General features: G+C 55.6%; 2 protein-coding genes across 3 annotated transcripts; one reads left to right on the top strand and one right to left on the bottom strand.

Annotated features, from left to right (window-relative positions):
• The first annotated feature begins 4,948 nt into the window (after positions 1-4,948).
• On the top strand, positions 4,949-17,367 carry Baiap3 (BAI1 associated protein 3). Its single transcript, XM_027425039.2, has 33 exons — positions 4,949-8,007; positions 8,207-8,294; positions 8,492-8,572; positions 8,804-8,911; positions 9,463-9,522; positions 9,678-9,744; positions 9,852-10,047; positions 10,325-10,369; positions 10,491-10,568; positions 10,692-10,794; positions 11,142-11,249; positions 11,335-11,430; positions 11,527-11,630; positions 11,763-11,883; positions 12,332-12,456; positions 12,536-12,626; positions 12,747-12,803; positions 12,888-12,985; positions 13,079-13,130; positions 13,254-13,384; positions 13,466-13,589; positions 13,665-13,808; positions 13,894-13,986; positions 14,088-14,279; positions 14,369-14,437; positions 14,525-14,604; positions 14,676-14,784; positions 15,101-15,172; positions 15,333-15,413; positions 15,495-15,615; positions 15,687-15,810; positions 15,889-16,094; positions 16,184-17,367. The coding sequence occupies exons 1-33, from the start codon at positions 7,850-7,852 to the stop codon at positions 16,285-16,287; spliced, it is 3,486 nt and encodes a 1,161-aa protein (XP_027280840.1). The 5' UTR covers positions 4,949-7,849; the 3' UTR covers positions 16,288-17,367.
• Positions 17,201-19,701, bottom strand: Tsr3 (TSR3 ribosome maturation factor). Of its 2 annotated transcripts, none has more exons than XM_027425041.2 (6): positions 19,533-19,701; positions 19,226-19,445; positions 18,635-18,852; positions 17,975-18,154; positions 17,785-17,848; positions 17,201-17,575 (listed from the first exon to the last, which is right to left on the bottom strand). In XM_027425041.2, exons 1-6 carry the CDS (start codon positions 19,642-19,644, stop codon positions 17,365-17,367), a joined length of 1,005 nt encoding a protein of 334 aa, XP_027280842.1. In that variant the 5' UTR covers positions 19,645-19,701; the 3' UTR covers positions 17,201-17,364. The 2 variants fall into 2 exon arrangements, with proteins under 2 accessions (XP_027280842.1, XP_027280843.1); XM_027425042.2 differs by having other exon boundaries at positions 18,635-18,828; positions 19,533-19,699.
• Positions 19,702-19,721: the final 20 nt, after the last annotated feature.

Raw genomic sequence — 19,721 nt, 5'->3', positions numbered from 1 at the left:
TTAGCTTGTGTCAAATTGACATAAAACTATCTAACACAGCCCCACTGGGACTTGGCCAGCTAGAAAACCTAGCCACTGCTGCACCCAACAATGATGGTTTCAAGCTTATTGGTGTGTCGTCCCGTCCCATCCCCCCCCCCCCCCGCCCCTGGCTATCCAAAGAGGAACCCTAAGGACACCTGGGTAATCCAGCAGACAAGTGCCCAAAGATATCTGGATCTGCTATACCATTTTGAGGTTGTCAGGGCCCAGCACTGACTTGTACCTTCAGGAGCTGATTTGAACCAATCCAAGCAGGGAGGGCTCAAGAAATTTTGTGTTTGGGCACTGGTCCCACCTGACCCTGACCCTGAGGTGGAGATGGGGGCATTTGGTAGCTCTTGAGACTCTTAGAGGCCTCCAGGTATTGTTAGTGCCTCTGAGAAGTCACTGAGCCTGGTGGGGAGCCTAAATTGGGGCCACCAATTCTCTCTAGGCCAGCTCTCTGGCCTGGCCTAGAGACCATACCTGAACTCTTGAAGGAGAAAAGGGACAAACAGCAAAAATACAGGAGAAACGGGTCTGGGCTTGTTCATGTGAGCCCTGCCTGCCTGAGCCTGATCATGTGTCCTCATTCCAGGACACCTCCTTAAAAGCAAAGTTCTTGCCCCTCAAGGGGTTCCTGTCTCTGGAAGGTTCTAGTCCCAGAGAAGAGAGAAGGAGGAGGATGCCTCCAAACCCCAGATTCTGCAAGCAATGGTGGGCACACAGAAGCCAGTTATGCATTGTGTGTCCAGCTGTCACCTGATAATAGCCTTTGTCCTTTATCTCCACTCAGCCTGTGACTGTAGCAGTGGGCCCTTAGGGAAAATGGGCCCTGGCACACTACCCCTCGCTGGTTCTGAGGACAGATGCCAAGAGCTTGTGTTCCTCAGCAGGTACTCTAGAGTCTTACAGATGGACTCAGACCCACCTAAAAAATAGTCTTTGTGTTGCTCTTGGCCGACCCTGTCCAGTACCAGCTTCTTTTGCCTTCCCTCCAGCCAGGCCCCACAAAAATAGCATGTGAAGCTGGGATATTCCTTGGTGATAGAATGCTGGCCTAGCATGCCTCATACCCTAGGTTAGGTCCTCAGTAGTGCCCTACACAAAAACAAGCAAAAAAGATTGACAAATTAGTCAATCTTTGGCCCAATGTAGCTATTGATCAAGTCCTTTCCTAGTGTGCACAAAGCCCTGGATTCAGTCCCCAACACTGCGTAAAACTGGAAATGGTGGCACATACCTGTAATTACAGAGCTTCAAAGGGAAAGGCAGAAAAATCAGAAAACCAAAGTTAACCAGGCCACATAGCAAGTTTGAGGTTTGAGGTCAACCTGAGCTACATGAGAACATGATTGTTTTTGGTTTAAAACAAACAAACAAAAAGCTTCATGTGTGGTAACACCCAGACATGGACTGGTTCTGGCTACGTGGATACCGGCTGCAAGAAAGTCACAAAATATTTAGTGTGAACTGCAGTTCAAGGACCAGCTTCTCAGGCAGAAGGCTATCCTGAGCCACACACAACCCTAAAGCCACTTCTTTTCAGCAGGTGAATATATTCTTGCAGGCCTGGGGGTGCTTCACCAAAGACCTTAGTCTCTGACCCTTTGAGTCCTTACTAGGCAGTCTGCCTTTCCCTGTTGTAGGAGGAGCTTGGCTCCAGGTTCAGGAGGAGCCCAGGTATTAAGATTCCTTGGCAATCTCTAGGGTCAGTTACATCCCCTATTACAGATGAGAACAACCAAGGCTCTGAGCAAAGGAGGAATGTGCCCAGGTGACCCTGTGGCCCAGACCCATGACAGCCTTAGAATGAGTCAAGAAAGATAACGACATGAGTCACCAATGGGTTGTCATTCATTCAACCCGCCCACCCCTTCTATACACACTCACACACTAAAGGTCTATGGAAGGAAGAACCCAAGGAAAATTAGGCTTTGGGGGCAGGGTTTGGGACTCAGTCTGTTGCTATGTGACTCAAAGCCTCTTTTCATGTTTGCATCTCAGTTTCCCTGTCAAAGACAGGAGCAGGGCTCACCCAGCTAGTCTAGCTTCTAGGAAGCTGGAGCCCCTGCAGTGGGCCTGCCCCCCCACTTCCTGTTTACAGCAGCCTCTAGCTCATCCTTTTACCCCAAAGCCATTACCATCACCATGGCAACCAGACTGCGTTTGTTCCAACAGGTTGGCAAAACCTGATGCAAGACTTCACTAGTGGGCGCAGCAACTCCAGATCCTGGGAGGGAGGTCAGCTGTGCCACTCCAATTCCTATCCCCTATAGAGAGACAGTGTGGGGCACAGAGTCCTGGACCCCTCCTCCCTTGCTCATCTGACACCCTTAACCTGACAGTGGCGTCACACGTCACACCTTTCATCCCCTTTGCCTGACCTGGCTGTGCCAAGTCAGGACAATATTTTGTTCTGTCTGTCTTCACAGTGATGGGTGTAGGATTTGGCATAGATGTGACCTGGGATAGAGCCAGGTGGCAACATCCACCTCACCTGTATGCTCCCTGGGACGAAGGGCTGCTGTCAGGCTGCTACCTCCCGGAGGTTTCCTCCCAGTTACAGGTAATGAGGAGCAAAGGCCCCTGACCGGTACTTCTTTGGAAGCCCGTTCCAGTTTGACCTCCCCAGAGAAGATGGTCTTTGCTTCAGTCTGGGGTGGAGGATTCCCAAGCCTGCTTTCCTGATCCTCACACTGCTTGGAGTCCTTCCCATAAGAACAGACCTTTGGGATAAACTCCAAAGCAAGGCGGCCAGGGGTATCCTACCAAGGTCGGTGTTGGTCCCCAGACGCCTACTGAGCCCTGAAACAGGCAAGAACGACTCGGCAGCTCTCCATGGGTAGCTGAGAACCCACTACGGCAGGAACCCTGTCAGGTACTCCCTCTGCCCCAGCTCCAGAGCCAGCACATTTGGGACTGGACAGACAACTGGTTTAACAAGCCCCCAGGTGACCATCACTCTGCTCAAGTGGTGGAGGATGAGTGAGGAGGAGATCTAGGGGGTAAGTGGGCTTCAAACAGCAGGATCCAGCTACTGTGGTCTAACCCAGCCTTCTGCGCACAATCAGGGATAGTAATGGCGTCATAAGATGTCCCAGGTTAATGCCAGAGCTGACTTCCCTAGAAGAGAGCAGCTCCAGGCAGTACTGAGGGGCAGAGCTTTGGTGAGAGGGTTGACTTTGGATATGACTGTACAGCACTTCAAGAAACCCAGGCACTTCGTGTTTTCCTTTGGGCGGCTGTAGCTTCTTCCCTGCAGCTCTGGGAAGGAGACCCCGCGACAGCCTCTTCCCTCGAGGGCGGGGCGGTGGTGATGGTGGTGGTGATGGAGGGGCTAGCACAATCAAGCGAGCGCCCCTCTCTGCACCCACCTGTGGGTTACTGAGCACTGAGCCGGGAACAGGGGCTCTCTGGCCAGCACCAGGTGGGCAGGAACCCCCTCCCTACCCCAGACGCGCAGGGTGGGGGAGGACAGGGCTGGAACCTCTGACCAGCAAACGAGGCCAGGCCCCGCCTCCGCCCGCCCGCGCCCCCCGCCCGTCGCGCCCGCTCTGCAGTGTTCAGTCTCCAGTGCGCGTGGCTGCTAGCGGTGGCTGTGCCTTGGTGTCCCCAGCCAGTGCGACAGCGACGCCAGCAGGGACCCCCGACCCTGTGGCCCCAACCCCTGCCCACGGTGAGTGCTGTAACTCCTGCCGGGTGCCGTCAGACTGCCGTCGGGGCTTAACCTGCCTCCCACCCACCCAGAAAGACAGACGGACGGACAGATGCGACCCCCCTCGGGCGCAGGCCCCCTGGCTTCTACACTCCGCTCTCCATGGGGCTTGGGGATTGAAGGCGTCAGGGGCAACGGGAAACTGAGGCCCAGGGGAAACTGAGGCCGCGCGGGCTCAGAGGGGCGGGGTCGCACGTCCGGCGTCCTAGGCTGTGAGCGCCTTGAGGATGCCTCGGGGTCCGCACTGCAGAATGCGGGGGAGGATTGAAGGGCGGGACCTCACGACCCAGAGAGTGCGCACCTGCAGCCACAGTTCCCACGGTCGCCGCTGACTATAACCCCTCTTCCCAGCAGAGGCCGCTGACTGAAAGGTGCTGGTGACCTCGGAGACGCCCCGTGGGGCTTCTCTAAAGCCTTCCCAGCTGACTGAATCCCATCAAGTTAGCAGAGGAAAACGACCCCAGCGCCCGTGTCCCTCCCATTTCCGACGACCGACCGTGAGACCCTTGCCCTTACTAACCTGAAATCCCTGCCAGGGTAAGCCTTGTTTCTCCCTGGTCGCCCAGGAATTCGGGCCCCACCATTTGGTCTGGGGTCTGACCTCGTGTGTGTGTGTGTGTGTGTGTGTGTGTGTGTGTGTGTGTGTGTGAGAGAGAGAGAGAGAGAGAGAGAGAGAGAGAGAGAGAGAGACAGAGACAGAGACAGAGACACAGAGAGCAGAGACAGACATACACACACACACACACACACACACACAGAGAGAGAGAGAGAGAGAGAGAGAGAGAGAGAGAGAGAGAGAGAGAGAGAGAGAGAGATTACACATACTTCCCCTGGACCTCCTGCCTTCCAGGGGTAGAAACCGCAATAGAACCGGGGAGGGTAACCACAATCCCCCCTCCCCATCACCAAAAACAGCCTATCTGGAACAACTCAACAGAGACAGGTAAGTAGCAGGTAAGGCTCCTGGACCATTCTCAATCATTGGGGCGTGGAGAGAATCCACCAGCTGCTGGCCTTGACTGGAGAAGCTCTAGTTCACTTACAGAGATCAAAGTGCAGATCCCCTGGTTCCTCTTTGGGAAATCAGGGAGGAATGAACGCCTGAGCAACATGTGTAACTGGTAGACCAGATGAGCTGTACTGGGCCACTGTTCTACATGGAGGAGGGGAAGTCAGGGAGGTTCTGGGGCCATGGGGGAGATCTGAGAATTCAGGAAGACTTGAGAAGGGTCTGAGGGGTCAGGTGGGGAGACCCCGGATGCCACTGTATCACATTAATCTGCCCCAGTTTCCAGAGATCCATATGTACTAAAGGTGTCCTCCTCAGCACTCTAGTGCTTCTGTGGGTTGGGAGCCTAGGAAGACCCCTCCACCCCTCTCCTAAGCTGTCCTTAAATTCTCTTCCTCATTGCCACCAGATTTTCAAATGGCTGGCTAGTAGGTGACAGCTTAGGGTAGGAGTCCTGGGTTAAATCCTGCCTCTGCACAGCTTGCACCAGTCACAGACAGGAATGAGGTGACTAACTTTGGCTTAGCCCCCAGTTCATACAGAAAGAGCTTCCTGGCTGGTCCTTCCTTTGCTTACTAGACAGTTGGGAGCTATGACTCTCGCACTAGCGACTGGGTATGACCAAGGCTGTGGGTATATCCTAATGTGCTACTATTGAAGCCCAGGAGAACAGTGAAATAGAGGACAGAAAGACTGGTGTAGAAGGTGGGGCTTGGGGCTAGCTCTGCCCTTAGCTCACTGCTGCCCTCTGCAGGCTGATGTTTCCAGAAATCCATGGGCAGTAGTCAAATGCCAGACTTGTGATAGTAGAGGTAAATAATGAGGCCCCTGCTGGGTACAGTCAGAGGCCTCTTTGACAGCCATCTCTCGGATCCTGGGCTATTGGGTCAGAGAACTTAACAGCTGCTGAGGTAGCCGGAGGTTTCTAAGGGGACCAGAGCTGTTTCTGGGTATCAGGATGAACCAGCTCTTATGGAGACTGGTACTGACATACTGCTGTTGGCCTCATCCTAGCAACAGACTCTAGGGGTGCACAGATGAACCCAAGCTCAGGACACCACAGGAAAATACAGTGTTTGCACAGCAGAGCCTTAAATCCCAGGATACCACCTGCTGGTAGTGACCCTGGGCAAGTTCCCAAGGCCACACCTGTTTCCTTGTTTGAGCGAGGGCAGAGGTTCATCCTTTAGCTCCTGTGCTGTCAGGGTTACTTTGCTTCTGCGTCACATTTGTCTCTGGAACTGGGAGCCCCCGTAGACCCATTACACATAGATGCAGCTGACGGTTGCCTTGGCAACAGCTCAAGAAGCAGCAGCTTTCCTGGCTTGGAGTGCAGGGGGAGCAGCCCCTCCCTTGAGTTAGAGAGGAGCTGGGCCTGTGACACTTGGCCACCTGGGACCTCAGGACTGGTTTGCTGGGCCCCCATATTTGGGAGGAGGTTTGTGGGGCTTCCCCTCAGGGTGCAGTCACTTGGCCTCCTTCACACCTGACGCTCTGGAGTCTCACCAGATAGGAACTGGTTGGAGCAAAGGGGTCAGAATGCAGCACCCCTGAGGAGTGCTGGCCTGAACAAGTGGGAATAGTGGGAAGAGAGGTAAGATGGAGAGCTTCTCACCACAGACAGGCTCTTTGACAGAAGAAGCTCTGCAACCTCAGACCAGCCCTGAGACCCTGGGCCAGGAGCAGAACCTTCCTGTCTTCTGAAATGCGAGTGACAAGTTCCCCTTGCTAGGACTAATGAAACTGGGTATATGAGTTCCAGTGTCTTATGGTGGATGGCAGGTATAGACATAAGTATATTTATTGTTAATGTGGCCAGCAAGACAGGGACCCCAAGGGATGGGTGCTGTGTGACAGAGATGGCCTAGATGAGGGATAGTGTTTCTCAGGAAAGAAAGGGAACCCAGACCCATAAGTGTGCCCAGGGTGGGGGATGACAGGGTGGTGTAATGAAATGGATGGAAGGCCACGGTATCCCAGGTGCCACACTGCCCTTCAATTTGGGATCTGCAGAGTAAACAGCCCTTGCTGAAGGTTATGCAGATGTGAATACTGCCAGCTCTTCCTCCCTAATGTGGGTAGGTGGGGACTGGTAACTCATGAAGCATAAGAGAAGCAGAGATTCTCAGATGATCCTCAGTCTATCACCCCAAAGAGAAGGGTGCCCTCCGGGTATTCAATCTCAGAACTGTCACTGTGATCCCTGATGTCCCAGCCACCTACCAGGACTACAGATGGGTTCAGTCCATACATTTCCACCCCTGAACCTCAAGTTCAGAGTGGAATGGTTGAGGGGAAGCCACAGGGTCAGAGTCAGTGTTAGCCTGGGCCTAGACTCTATTTGCAGTTTGGAAGACCACTCTCCTAGAGATGACAGCCAGGCCACTTTGGCAGGATGCAGGATGCAGCAGGATAGCTTGGTTGCCCCAGCAACAGGCAGGCAACTGATTCAATGACTAATAGACAGGGAGCTTGGCATGCAGCTGAACACTTTCAGCCTTCCCCAATGGACACGGGAGCTTCATGCTCTTTTTACTGATTGTGGGTGATAATTCTACTTCAGGGGTACTGGCCCCTTATGTTGTGCTAGATGTGCATCAGGACCAAAGAACGGCTCCCTCCTGGGCATTCTGGCCTCCGGGACAGGTGCCAACCCTACCCTGGACTCATGGGTTTAAGGGCCAAACCACAGACTCATGCCCTGACTCACTGCTTAGCCTCTTGTGGAAAAGGCCTGGGTAGTATCTGTCCTGGCCCCAATTGGACAAGGGTATTGGTGAGGACACAGGAAACACATTCTGTCACGCTGCCCTAGGTGGTTGGGGCTCAGCTGGGGCATTGGCCTTGGATGTGGGAGCAGAACACACCTGTCTCTACTGAGGTCCCAGCAGTACTTTCTCACAGAACCAACGCTGTGTCTGACACTCCCATATGAGGGTATCTGTCACTACATCCTAGGGCCACTGTACAAGGGACACAAAGGTCACTTGTCCAGTGTGGCAGCAGAATCCATAGAGTCACCTCCAGGGACTCAGCACAATGCAGGGTGGTGTCAGACCCATGGGCTTCAGTGGTGCAGTGAGAAAGCAGTGGGCAAACTGATGTTGTGCTCACTGCAGGTGGCTGCCATGTCGACCTTGCTGGACATCAAAAGCAGCGTGCTCAGGCAGGTGCAGGTGTGCCCTTCCTTCCGCCGCAAGACAGAGCAGGAGCCCGAGAGCACAGGCACGGACTCACAGGAGCCTCCCACAGGAGCCTGGTGGGTACCCTACGGCTGACTTTGCAGGGAACGTATGCCTGGCCTCCCTTCACTACTGGCCTGTTCACTCGATGTCCAGTGCCAATCCACTTGGGCGGGAAGAGGGACCAGGAGGTCTGAGCTCAAGGCCAAGAACACTGTGGTTGTCCCCTTGATCCATGGTTCCTTGAATCATGTCCTGACCCAGGCTTTCTTCCAGGAAACCCGGGGATGGTGTGGAGTTTTTCGCCCACATGCGCCTCATCCTGAAAAAGGGGGATGGCAGACAGGGCCTGCCATGCCCTGAGGTAAGGGCTCCATTTCTAAATGGTCTAGGGACTGCTACTCAGCAAGGCTACTGTCCTAGGTCCTATCTGACCCCTCACTTCAAACCTCTGACCTCTCATCTCCCTGGAGCACCTTCATGCAGCAAGCTAGAGGGTCTGGGGACAGCTGCAGACAGCTCCTGACCTTCACAGACCTTCACCTGCACGCTCCCTCACAGGTTCTTTTGCGAAGTGGTTCCCCAGCCCCTGCTGAGCCTGTGGACCCCAACCGTGGCATGAGAGCCCTGACCCAGGAGGAGGTAATGGGTGTCAGGGGTGTCTAAACCCAGGGAGTGACTGTAACTCCTTTCTCCAGGATTGTAGGGCCCATGGTCTGGTTACAGGTGGGTAGTGCAGCTGGGTGAGCAGGAGCAGAGGCTGGGGATCCACTCAGTGGTGGGAGGAGCTGCTTGGGGCTGATGCACCAGAAGGGTAGAGCAGGGGCTGAGATGCTCTGCTGTGGCTGGGAACTCAGGGCCTGTTTCCTGAAGGTGGAGATGCTCTACGAGGAGGCCTTATACACAGTCCTCCATCGGGCAGGCACCATGGGCCCCGACCAGGTAGATGATGAGGAAGTCTTGCTAAGCTACATTCAGCAGGTGAGAAGGACCCCTGGGCCCCACCCACCCTGCCTTACTCTGGGGAGGACTGAGATGTGTGCGTGCACTTACACACACACACACACACACACACACACACACACACACACACACACACACACACACACACACACGGGCCATTATCACCTAGATGACAACACAAAATGCACACACCAGTGTACATTGGTGAAATATCCAGTGTGTGGAGACCTGGGTAGACATGTTGACACAGGTGCAGAGGATGCAAGACAGATAACACAGACATGATTAGAAAGGACCGACTGGTACTCAGAGGAGGGTGGAGTAGTCAGAGGGCATATTCCCTCCCCCCTGGATTATGCTCTGAATTGTCCCTGCCCTGCTCACCACAAACTCTATTTGTGCCATGCCTCACCTGCTCACTCCTCTGAGTGCTCAGAACCACAGCCCCAGGGGGCAGTGACCTTCCGTGTGGTAGGACAGGGGGACATTCACCCTGTGCGCATTCCTTGAGACCCCCAGACAGCGCCAGCCTCTCCCCAGGCTCCTACTTACCTGTCCACCACCCACAGGTGTTTGGCACCAGTTCTGAAGAACACATGGAGGCCATTGCACGTGTGAAGAAAGCCAAGGTGAGGCTATGCACACCCAGACAGATATCGGCTGGCCAGCAGCAGTGTCTGTGTGGCAGGAAAGGACACCAGGGTGGCAGGAAAAGTGGGGACTGTAACATGCATGTTGCGGATGCTTAGTCCTGTGAAGTGCCCCAGTGCCCTTCTGTCTGCAGGCTCCCACATATGTCCTGAAAGTTTCTGTCATGCGTGCCAAGAACCTTCTGGCTAAAGACCCCAATGGTGAGTGGGTATCTGGCAGGACCTCACAGTGCCTGGCGGCTGTTTCTGGAAGCTGTGGACAGTGGAGAACATGAGGGCCAAGGGCTGAGGCAGCTGCTCCATTTCAGGCTTCAGTGACCCGTACTGCATGCTGGGCATCCTGCCGGCCTCAAGTGCCCCACAGGAGTCAAGTGGGCAGAAGGAGCAGCGCTTTGGCTTCCGCAAGGGCAGCAAGCGTAGCAGCCCACTGCCCGCCAAGTGTATCCAGGTCACCGAGGTCAAGAGCAGCACCTTGAATCCTGTCTGGAAGGAACACTTCCTGTTGTAAGGCTCCTGATGATAGCCAAATACCCCAAATGATGAGCACTTGTTGCTGCCCCAGGCAACTCTTATGAGGGACTGGTGACACATCCACTTTCCAAGACCCACAGGCGTGGTGTCCCTGTGACCACATACTGGTAGCAAGTAGAGGTTAGGATGTGAGCCCAGTAGTCTGTGTGGAGAAATGGCCACTACCTGTTGCTCTTGGACATCTTCCTGCCTGAACCCTGGCCAGATGTGGTCTGGGAGTTTCATAGGCATTTCTCTGTCTTCTCTGCAGTGAAATTGAGGATGTCAACACAGACCAGCTGCACCTGGACATCTGGTAGAGGACCCTAATCTTGGCAGAGCATGTGGGGGTGGCGGCACCTCTGGTTTGGGGAGGGATGGGAGGGCAGGGTCAGAGCTGCTCTGGGGACTCCAGTCAAACCATCTTCCACCTCCAGGGACCACGACGATGATGTATCCCTGGCAGAAGCGTGCAGGAAGCTGAATGAAGTTATTGGCCTGAAGGGCATGAGCAGGTATGAGGTGGGGGAGGTGGGGAGTCATGACCCTATACCTGCATGCAGCTTAGCCATAGGGGCCAGTGGCTTTCCAGGACCACCAGAGTGATACCGCCCTGCTGTCCACCCTGTTGTGCCCAGATACTTCAAACAGATTGTCAAGTCAGCCCGTGCAAATGGTACATCAGGGCCCACCGAGGACCACACTGATGACTTCCTGGGATGCCTCAACATCCCTATCAGGGTGTGTGGGGAGGGATGGGACAGAGCCACCCAGGGAACACTAATTAGATGTGCATGGTGACTAGGATCCTTGGTGGGTGTGTGGGAGTGCCCCAGAGGTCTTGGGCATCTCCAGAGGCAATGTCCTGTGATTCCCATAGAGCATCCCACTCTCTTGGGGCTGGAGGAGGTGGGCTGCGCCGGGCACCTCCTTGGCATTCCCTTCTCTGCAGGGTCCCAGAGGGTAGCTCGTTTTGTTTTGTCTTTTCTGGGGTTTGAAAGCACCCTACCACTGAGCCCTTTATGACTATAGGCGGGAGAAGGGGCAGAGTCTTGAGGTCTTATACCTTCCTACCCTGCTCCTCTCAGGAGGTGCCTGTGGCAGGTGCTGACCGCTGGTTTAAACTGGAACCACGCTCCAGTGCCTCCCGTGTGCAGGGAGACTGCCACCTGGTCCTCAAGCTGATCACCACTCAGGTGGGAAGCTACGGGAGCCACACCTGCACCCCTGCCTGCAGGGCTCAGACAGAACTGATGACAGACCTCAGGTTCTGCCTTCCAGAGGGACACTGCTATGAGTCAGCGTGGACGCTCGGGCTTCCTGTCCTACCTGTTGCTCCTCAGCCGTGTGCTTTGGTTTGAGCATCGAGTGGAGGAGGTAGTGGGTGCCCTTGGGCTGCTGAGTAAGAATAAGGGGCCCAGAGCATGATGGAGAGTCTCTCTGGCCTCTGCCCACCCTGGCTTTCTTCTCCAGCCAAACTCCAGCAACTGGCGTGGTGAGCTTAGTGGGCCTGGGACCACAATCCTTTGTCTGCATGGAGCCCAAAGCAATCTGTCACCCTTGCAGCTGGCAGTGCTGTGAGTAGGCAGGGTGGCCCTTGTGAATAGAGCCTCCTGAGAAGGCTGTAAGTGGGTGGAGCATGGGAAACGACAATGCTGTGGGGTGGGACCTGCTATGCAAGAGCAGACCACAAGCTTGGGCTCCTATAGGCACTGGCAAGTCAGTAGCCGCCACCATCAGATGCGCACCCTGGACTATGGTTACCTGCTGGGGCTGTTGGAAGATGTGCAGGCACACTGGGAGGAGGCGGCTTCACTACCCCAGGAACAGGTGGGCACAGGCATGGCTACAGGTCTGTGTGCTATTGGTAAAGAGTTCACTGGGAGCCAAGAGACAGAGACCTGCCCTCATAGGGTTTGAGAACAGGAAACACATGATATGGGCGAGTGTTGTGCAGTAAGGAGGTGGTGGTGGCATGGAGTAACTTTGGACGGATGCCATTTCAAAGGTCAGCCTGGGCTGGGGGCAAGCCTCTGAGGTGGCAAGTGTCTGAGCAGCAGGAGCAAATGGGCACTGGCAGTATGGAGCAGAGGGGACAGGAGCTATGAAGGCACTGTGGCTCATAGGTGCGGGGAGGGGAGAGTTGTGGGAGTCGAGAGTGGGGCAGGCAGTTGGAAAGGGACTGGGCCAGCTACGTGAAGCAGTGGTTTTTTAGTGTCTGTAGCAAAACTGCCTTGGACTTTGTCCCTGTCTTGACGGAAGAACCCACTCCCTACAGGAGGAGAGCCTAGCTGACAGCTTTTCTGCCTTCTCTGAGTTTGGGCTGAGGCTGCTGCGCCAGCTCCGAGATTACTTCCCTGCCACCAACAGCACAGCTGTGTATCGCTTGGAGTTGCTACTAAAGTGGGTGTAGCACAGCAGGACTAGGGGGCTGGAGGGCTGGGGTTGGAGTGGGGCCTCCTCAGCTGTCTGTCCTCACCAGGTGCCTTGAGAAGCTGCAGCTTTTCCAACCGGCCTTCCAGATCTGTCCCTTCGAGACAGAGCTCAACATGGACATTGCTGCTGCCCTGAAGGTGTGTCTGCATTCATCTTGGCCCTCTTTCTCTTGGCCCCTGCCAGGCCCTGCTGTCCGCAGCTGCTTAATTTGACCTTGTCTTCAATCCACTGTGTTGCTTTACTGGCTGCTGCTACAGCGGGGCAACCGTGAGTGGTATGACCAGCTCCTGAACACCAAGAGTCCTCGAGAGCAGGTGTGGATCTGGGTGGCATGGTTTGGAGACGACACAGGGCATTCAGGGAGTACACTGGTCACTCCAAGCCTGGCTTTCTTGCAGCCGGGGCCGCAGCGCCTAGCAGGGCTTGTTGAGCTTGCAGACATCATCTATGAGGACTTGCAGTCCTGCTATGGGGTCTACGCCAGCCTCTTCCATGGGTAGGCCCTTCCCCTGGATGCTGCTACTAGGCCAGAACGGGCTGGGTTGGGCTGGCTGGTGGGAAACAGGTGGCTGAGGCATGTCTTTTGCAGTATCCTTAAGGTGGACTTCTTCACCCTTACCTTCCGGCAGCTGGAACGTCTGGTGAGGGGGGAGTCCCTTATCTTGGGTGCCTGTGGGTACTGGAGACCAGGGAGAAGTCCCTGGTTAAGAGGGTCCCTAGATTTACTTTGGCAGTGGCCTAATCAATCCCACCATCTGAGGCAGGTGGCTGAGGAGGCATGGGTACTGACAGAGGAGCTGAGCCCCAAGATGAACCTAGAGGTGGCTTCAGGGCTCTTTGAGCTTTACCTGACCCTGGCAGATACCCAGCGCTTCTGGAGCTGCATTCCTGGACGGTGAGTGCCCTACCTGGAATTGGTATGCTCTGGGTGAAGGTATGTGAGTCCTGATGGGCTCTGAGCAAGTGTTCACTGCAGGGAAAGCCGCTCCTTAGCCCTGGCTGGCATCCACACTCCGTTTCTGCCAGCCGTGAAGCTCTGGCTGCAGGTGCTGAGGGATCAGGCCAAGTGGCGCCTGCAGGGAGCTGTGGATGTAGACACGGTGAGTGTGTGCTCGGTTGTATGGTGCTGGCTCATCCCCGAACCCCTGCAATGTCAGCCCCTCCTGCCTTTGTAGCTGGAGCCTGTGGATGCCGCTTCCAAACACAGCAGCTCTGCAGCTACCGCCAGCCTCTGCCTTAGCCACATCCAGGAGCTCTGGGTCCGCCTGGCCTGGCCTGACCCTGCCCAGGCCCAGGGGCTAGGCACTCAGCTCAGCCAGGTACATGGGCTGAGGATATGTGGGGAGTAGATCAGGAGATGGGGCAGGGCCAGGGTCCCAAGCTCCCAGCCCATCTCTGCTCTAGGACATGTGTGAGGCCTCCCTCTTCTACACCGAACTGCTGAGGAAGAAGGTGGACACCCAGCCAGGGGCTGCTGGGGAAGCAGTGAGTGAACAGGTGGGTGGCTGCGTGTCAGGTGAGGCCAGCAGGTGGCTGGATGGGGTCACCCTCCCACTCCCTTGACGGCTGCCCAGCTGCCTCTGGTCATACCTTCCCAGCTCTGTGTGGTGCTCAACAATGTAGAGTTGGTACGCAGAGCTTCAGGGCAAGCACTAAGAGGCCTGGCATGGCCTGAAGGGGCCAATGGGCTGGAGGGAGTGCTCCCCCGCCCTCTACTCAGCTGCATTCAGGCCCTGGATGAAGATCTCCAGAGGGAGGCCCACACTGTGACAGCACATCTGACTTCCAAGGTGGGTAGAGGGGTGGTGCCCGGGACTTGTGCCATGTGGGGACAAATTTTGAATCCCCACTCTTGTTCTGAGCACCACCCCTCTCTCAGATGGTGGCAGACATCAGGAAGTATGTACAGCACATCAGTCTGTCCCCTGACTCGATTCAGAATGATGAGGTAAGCGGAGGGGATGAGCAGGGAGTGCAGATATACGCTAGGGGCAGGCTAAGTCATTTGACCAACCCTGAGGACTCCTGCCTACAGGCTGTAGCCCCACTCCTGAAGTACCTAGATGAGAAGCTGGCCTTGCTGAATGACTCACTGGTGAAAGAGAACCTGAACAGGTACCAGCTAGGCTGTGGGGTAGCTGGGGTGGTTGCTGGCCCAGGGAGTCACCGAGATGGTGTTCCTCCAGGGTGCTGGAGGCCCTCTGGGAGCTGCTGCTTCAGGCCATACTGCAGGCACTGAGTGCAAACAGAGATGTCTCTGCTGATTTTTATGGACGCTTCCACTTCACACTCGAGGTAGGGTCACAAGGAACTCCCAGGTCCATCTCCCCAAAGCCCTCTCCCTGCTGCCCCTATAGGATACTAAGCCTGCCTGGGCACTCCACAGCTCTACCAGCAGCTCTTCTTCACTGTGCCCCAAATACTGTAGGACACCTGTTCCCATGGCTGTCTGGCCTCAGGTGCTGGCATTTCCTAGGCCTCCTGGGATGTCTGAGGTGTCTCAGATTTGAGAAGTGGCTTTGCCTTAGCTCCTGAGACCCAGTGCTCCCCAAACCTACCGCTCTTCAGCACAGGTCAGGGCTCTGACAAGCCCCTCCTCTTCCCTGTGTAGGCTCTGGTCAGTTTCTTCCATGCTGAGGGCCAGGGGCTGCCCCTGGAGAACCTGAGGGATGGAAGCTACAAGGTGAGCTTTTGGCTGAGCTGAGCCTTCTGCAGGAACAAGTTCAGCCTGCAGCCCTGTTGTAGGCATCCTTGTGTTGGTGAAACCAGATGGCCATGAGGCAGCTCAGATGACTGGCTGGCCTGCCAGGGACCAGAGTTACTAGTGCCAGCTTCCCTTGCAGAGGCTGGAGGAGGAGCTGCGGCTACACAAATGCTCCACCCGAGAGTGCATCGAGCAGTTTTACCTGGACAAGCTCAAGCAGGTGGGACGTCACTGTCTACCCACAGGCCTGCTCTGAGACCCAGCTTCATTCACTGGCTTTTCCCACTGGCCCTTCCCACAGAGGTCTCTGGAGCAGAACCGGTTTGGGCGCCTGACTGTCCGATGTCATTACGAGGCAGCTGAGCAGCGGCTAGCTGTGGAGGTGCTGCACGCGGCCGATCTGCTGCCCTTGGATGCCAATGGTGAGGCGCAGCAGCAGCAGCATCAGGGGTGAGGGGCCGGGGAGACATTTGGCTCACACTGTATCTTCCAGGCCTGAGTGACCCCTTTGTGATTGTGGAGCTTGGCCCACCACACCTCTTCCCACTGGTCCGCAGCCAGAGAACCCAAGTCAAAGCCCGGACATTGCACCCGGTGTATGATGAGCTCTTCCACTTGTGAGTGCCTGCTTGGCCTGCTGTGCCCCATGCCTGTGCCATATGGCTGCAGCAGGCTCCTGACTGCCCTGTCTACAGCTCTGTGCCTGCAGAGGCATGCCGCCGCCGCGGGGCCTGTGTGCTGTTCACGGTTATGGATCACGACTGGCTGTCCACCAATGACTTTGCTGGGGAGGCAGCCCTTGGCCTAGGTGGTATCAGTGGCATCACAAGGCCACATGTGGGAGGGGGCATGAGACCCGGGCAGCCCATCACACTACACCTGCGCAGGCCCAGGGCCCAGGGTGAGTGAGAATCCATGGGGTTGAGGGTGGCGGGCCTGGTCCAAACTGACTTCCTCATGCCCATCTGGCTTCCTCATATCCACCTACAGTGAGGTCTGCACTGCGGATGCTAGAAGGCCGCACAAACAAAGAGGCCCAAGAGTTCGTCAAGAAACTCAAGGAGCTGGAGAAGTGCATGGAGGCTGACCTCTGAGCACCCCGATGGTCACAGCCTGGCTCTACTCATTTCTCTGTGGGGCCCACTTTGTGAAGCCAGGGGTTCCGGGGGGGGGGGCCTCCTCCCTCACCATATGACCTGCCTGCTCTGACTGAACCTTGTGGCTTCTGTCTGGCTGTGTCTTTTGGTGTGCTGTGAACCCTTTGTGCCCCAGCATGCCCCACCGTGAATATGGGCAGCCAACTCAGAGGGACCTGGCCAGCATCTGCCCATGGACGCAGAATAGGATGGATGGGACCTGACACTAGTGGGCGCTCCTCCCTGGAGCATTGGTCATATGCTCTCAGTGGACTCTGCCCCCTAGAGGTCATTAGGTAGGATCTGGAGATCTGTAGTCACAACTAGGGAGTGGAGAGTACTGGTGCCAGGGGTGGAGGCCAGTGTTGCTGCTCACACCCTTGTTGGCTAGGTGAGAAATGATTTGTGTCTCATGACAGCAGTGCCATGGGTGGAAGCCTCATAGAAGAGGCCCTGCCCTGCTCCCCCAGGATAGGTGTCCACTGGCAAAGGCAAGAAGGCCAGGAGACAAGTTAGGAAGTTAGCAGTTGAGCTTCCCGGGGCCCCAGGCAGAGGGTGAGGGTTAGTGCTTCTACTGCCTGCAGCTTCTCTCTTTTGATCTAGATGTTCTACCTACAGCAGGTTAGCAAGGGGCCGGTTAAGGATTACTTTCCTTCTGGTTCCCCACCTAGTTCCTGGGCCCAAGTGAGTTTCTCCCATAGTCACCATGAGAGGGACACTGCCCACAGGTGGAGATCGGGGTTAAGGGCTCTGTGGCTAGCTGGTCAGATATCCTTGTATATATCTGTATGTGACTACCCCCTAGCCCAGATCCACCCAGGTCGACTTCCCCAACCCTTAGCCAAGTACAAAGCAACAGAATTCATATTGGTGTGGGGACTCCTTCTTGGCTTTATCAAGAGCTCTAAGGCAGGACTTCAAACAAGACTATCACAGAATTGCAGAATTGTCCCAGCAGGCCTGTCCATCCCTGGGTCCCACTGCCACCTCTGGACTAATGTACACCAGCTTCAATAACATATGTGTTTGCAAACTTCAGTCTCTCTGGTGTCTCTTGATTTCATTCCAGAGTTCAGTGGAGTCTTTGGCCTGAACCTCTTCTTCTGTCTCTACCTCTTGAGAGCAGCTGTTGTCTCCTCCATTAACACAAGCTTCTTGTTCTTCACCCTCATCACTGTCCTCCCCAGAATCCTCACTGTGGTCTTCGGACTCAGTGTCATCCATGTCCACAGGTGGCCTGGAAGTACTAAGGTGTAGACATAGGCCAGTACAAAGTTACCTTCCCTATGACACTCAACCACAGACACCCTCAAGCAGGGGATACTCTGAGCCCAACCCCCTCCAGCAGGCAGCTGCTTTATATTTTGTAATCACCACCAGGCCTTGCTCAGAAAGCCACACCCACAAGGCACATTGGGCTTGAGCCATCACTTAGCGTGAATCCACATAACCTACCAGGTGCTGGCAACAGGCCTGTTGAGGTTTGCAAACTCTCGCCCTGAGTCCACATCAAAGGGATCTGAGTAGAGAGGAAGGTGATCTCTTAAGTGATTTCAGGGCAGAACCAAAGTGGTGGCTCCAGGCTCCAAAGGACCTGGATGGGCTTCCCAGCTTCCCTGGGGCTCCCAACCATAACAGGCCTCACCAATCTCCTCCTCCTCCTCAGGGGTGTCCTTGGTGCTAGCCAAGTACCCCTGTTCGGCCTGCAGCACCTCCTCTGGACTGCGGCAGGCTGCATACTTCTCTAGGAGCTGTCGGTTCAGGTCCAGGAAGCCCTTGCCCCACTTAAACTTCTGAAGCAAAATGACAGCAAGGTCTGAAAAGCCTGGAGGAACAAAGACTTAAAATATACCGGGGACCCTATAAAAAGCACAACTATACCACCCCTTCCTGCCATCCAGGAAGCTCTCCCCACCTCGACAGTCCCCAAGGTTCCTCTCATTTGCTGAGAAATAGTCCTGCTATGTTAGTCCCTATGTTTTATGTGGTCTCCATCGGGGCCTCTCCTTGAACCCTACATTCCCTTCAGATATTGGGAACAAAGACTTTTGGGGGCAGTGCTGTCTTGACAGTGACGACCCACACACCATCCCGGGAAGACAGCTGTCCATCTTGCCTCTCCCTCCGCTTACAAGGTCAAAGCTATATGTGGGTACTGGGACTGAAACCAAAGGCTGTCCTGACAGTCCCCAAAATATTCGCCTCACGTCCCCCTGCTCCGAATCTGCCAGAAGAAACCACAGTCCTTGGGGGCACAGTCAGGTCCCAGGCTGCCAGGACAGGTTTCTGCCAACCTGAAACTCACCTACAATGCAGAAAGCCGCAGCAAAAGCTTCCACGCAGGAAAGTCTGCAGGGTCGGCCATAGTTTACAGGGTTGGCAGCCAGGAGGTAAGGCAGGAGCCGCAAATGGCTCCCTCGCATCTTCCCAAAGGGTGTCTCATCCAGTCTGGCCCAGGAGCAGTCTATGACAGCGACCCCTGACTGTGCCACCAGCTGTCTGCCAGAGAATGTAGGGTAGGTTCTGGGGCCCCAAATAAGACATGCTTTTGGAGACCGGCTTCACTACAGATGAGATATTCTGGTATTTCCAAACTATGGTTTATTGTAGTGGTACAAAGAGCCCTCACTAACAAGCTTACAGGGGGCTGCTGGGGGGGGGGCGGAGCTAGCCGGACAATGTTTAGTTAACTTTTTCTCCTAGGCTCTTCGCTAAGCCTCGCTCTATGCTTCTCATAGAGGTCAAGTTAGATACAACCGTGCCCATGTGAAAGGTGTGGACATCCAACACCGGTAAGCAAGGCTTGAAGAAAATGATACCCTCCATAAGGAGCTGTTTAACAAGGACAAGATAATGGGATAGGCACTCCGACCCCTCCCCGGTCTCCGGTGCCTACCTGTCTGCGGGAGACACGTACTGAGTGCCTACGGGGCTGAGCACCAGACCGCCAAATCTTTGGCCCAGGCGCAGGCAGCGTACCAGACCCAGGCGGGCCAGTTTACGGCCCGTGCAGCGCCGGGGGTCGCAGTGGCCAAGCTCCCACATAGCCAGGGCACAAGGCAGCGCCGCAGGGCCCGGGCCGTCGTGGCCCTCGGCCGCCTCAGGCTGAACGGATTCTGCAGAGAGAGGGAGAGAAAGAGAAGGTCGGGTTCTCAGCGCCTGTTTCCAAGCCCGACCCGCTGCTCCGATCGTTCCAAACTCACCCCGCAGCGCGGCGCCCACCTCCTCGGCGAAGGCATCCAGAGAGCGGCCGGGGGGGCGCCGAGCACGACCGCTCTCGGTCCTGGGGCCGCGCACAGCCTTCTTGCGGCCCATAGCCCTAGATTAAAAACTCTCGGCCACAGGTTTGTTTGAGTAGTGTGCGCGTGCGCACTCGCACAGCTTCCGGTTTT

Source organism: Cricetulus griseus, chromosome 7 (assembly GCF_003668045.3).
Source record: "Cricetulus griseus strain 17A/GY chromosome 7, alternate assembly CriGri-PICRH-1.0, whole genome shotgun sequence".
Classification (NCBI taxonomy): Eukaryota; Metazoa; Chordata; class Mammalia; order Rodentia; family Cricetidae; genus Cricetulus; species Cricetulus griseus.
Note: the sequence above shows the minus strand (reverse complement) of the source record. Positions and strands in the feature narration are given on the sequence as shown.

What these genes read in the sequence shown, in the direction of transcription:
- Tsr3 (XM_027425041.2), bottom strand. Translation starts at nt 19,644, where the DNA reads ATGGGCCGCAAGAAGGCTGTGCGCGGCCCCAGGACCGAGAGCGGTCGT. An exon ending in GGTGGGCGCCGCGCTGCGGG is followed by an intron (nt 19,446 to 19,532) that starts GTGAGTTTGGAA and finishes CTCTCTCTGCAG; the next exon opens with AATCCGTTCAGCCTGAGGCG. An exon ending in AGGCCTGTTGCCAGCACCTG is followed by an intron (nt 17,576 to 17,784) that starts GTAGGTTATGTG and finishes TCTACACCTTAG; the next exon opens with TACTTCCAGGCCACCTGTGG.
- Baiap3 (XM_027425039.2), top strand. Translation starts at nt 7,850, where the DNA reads ATGTTGTGCTCACTGCAGGTGGCTGCCATGTCGACCTTGCTGGACATC. An exon ending in GCTGCCCTTGGATGCCAATG is followed by an intron (nt 15,616 to 15,686) that starts GTGAGGCGCAGC and finishes TGTATCTTCCAG; the next exon opens with GCCTGAGTGACCCCTTTGTG. An exon ending in GCGCAGGCCCAGGGCCCAGG is followed by an intron (nt 16,095 to 16,183) that starts GTGAGTGAGAAT and finishes ATCCACCTACAG; the next exon opens with TGAGGTCTGCACTGCGGATG.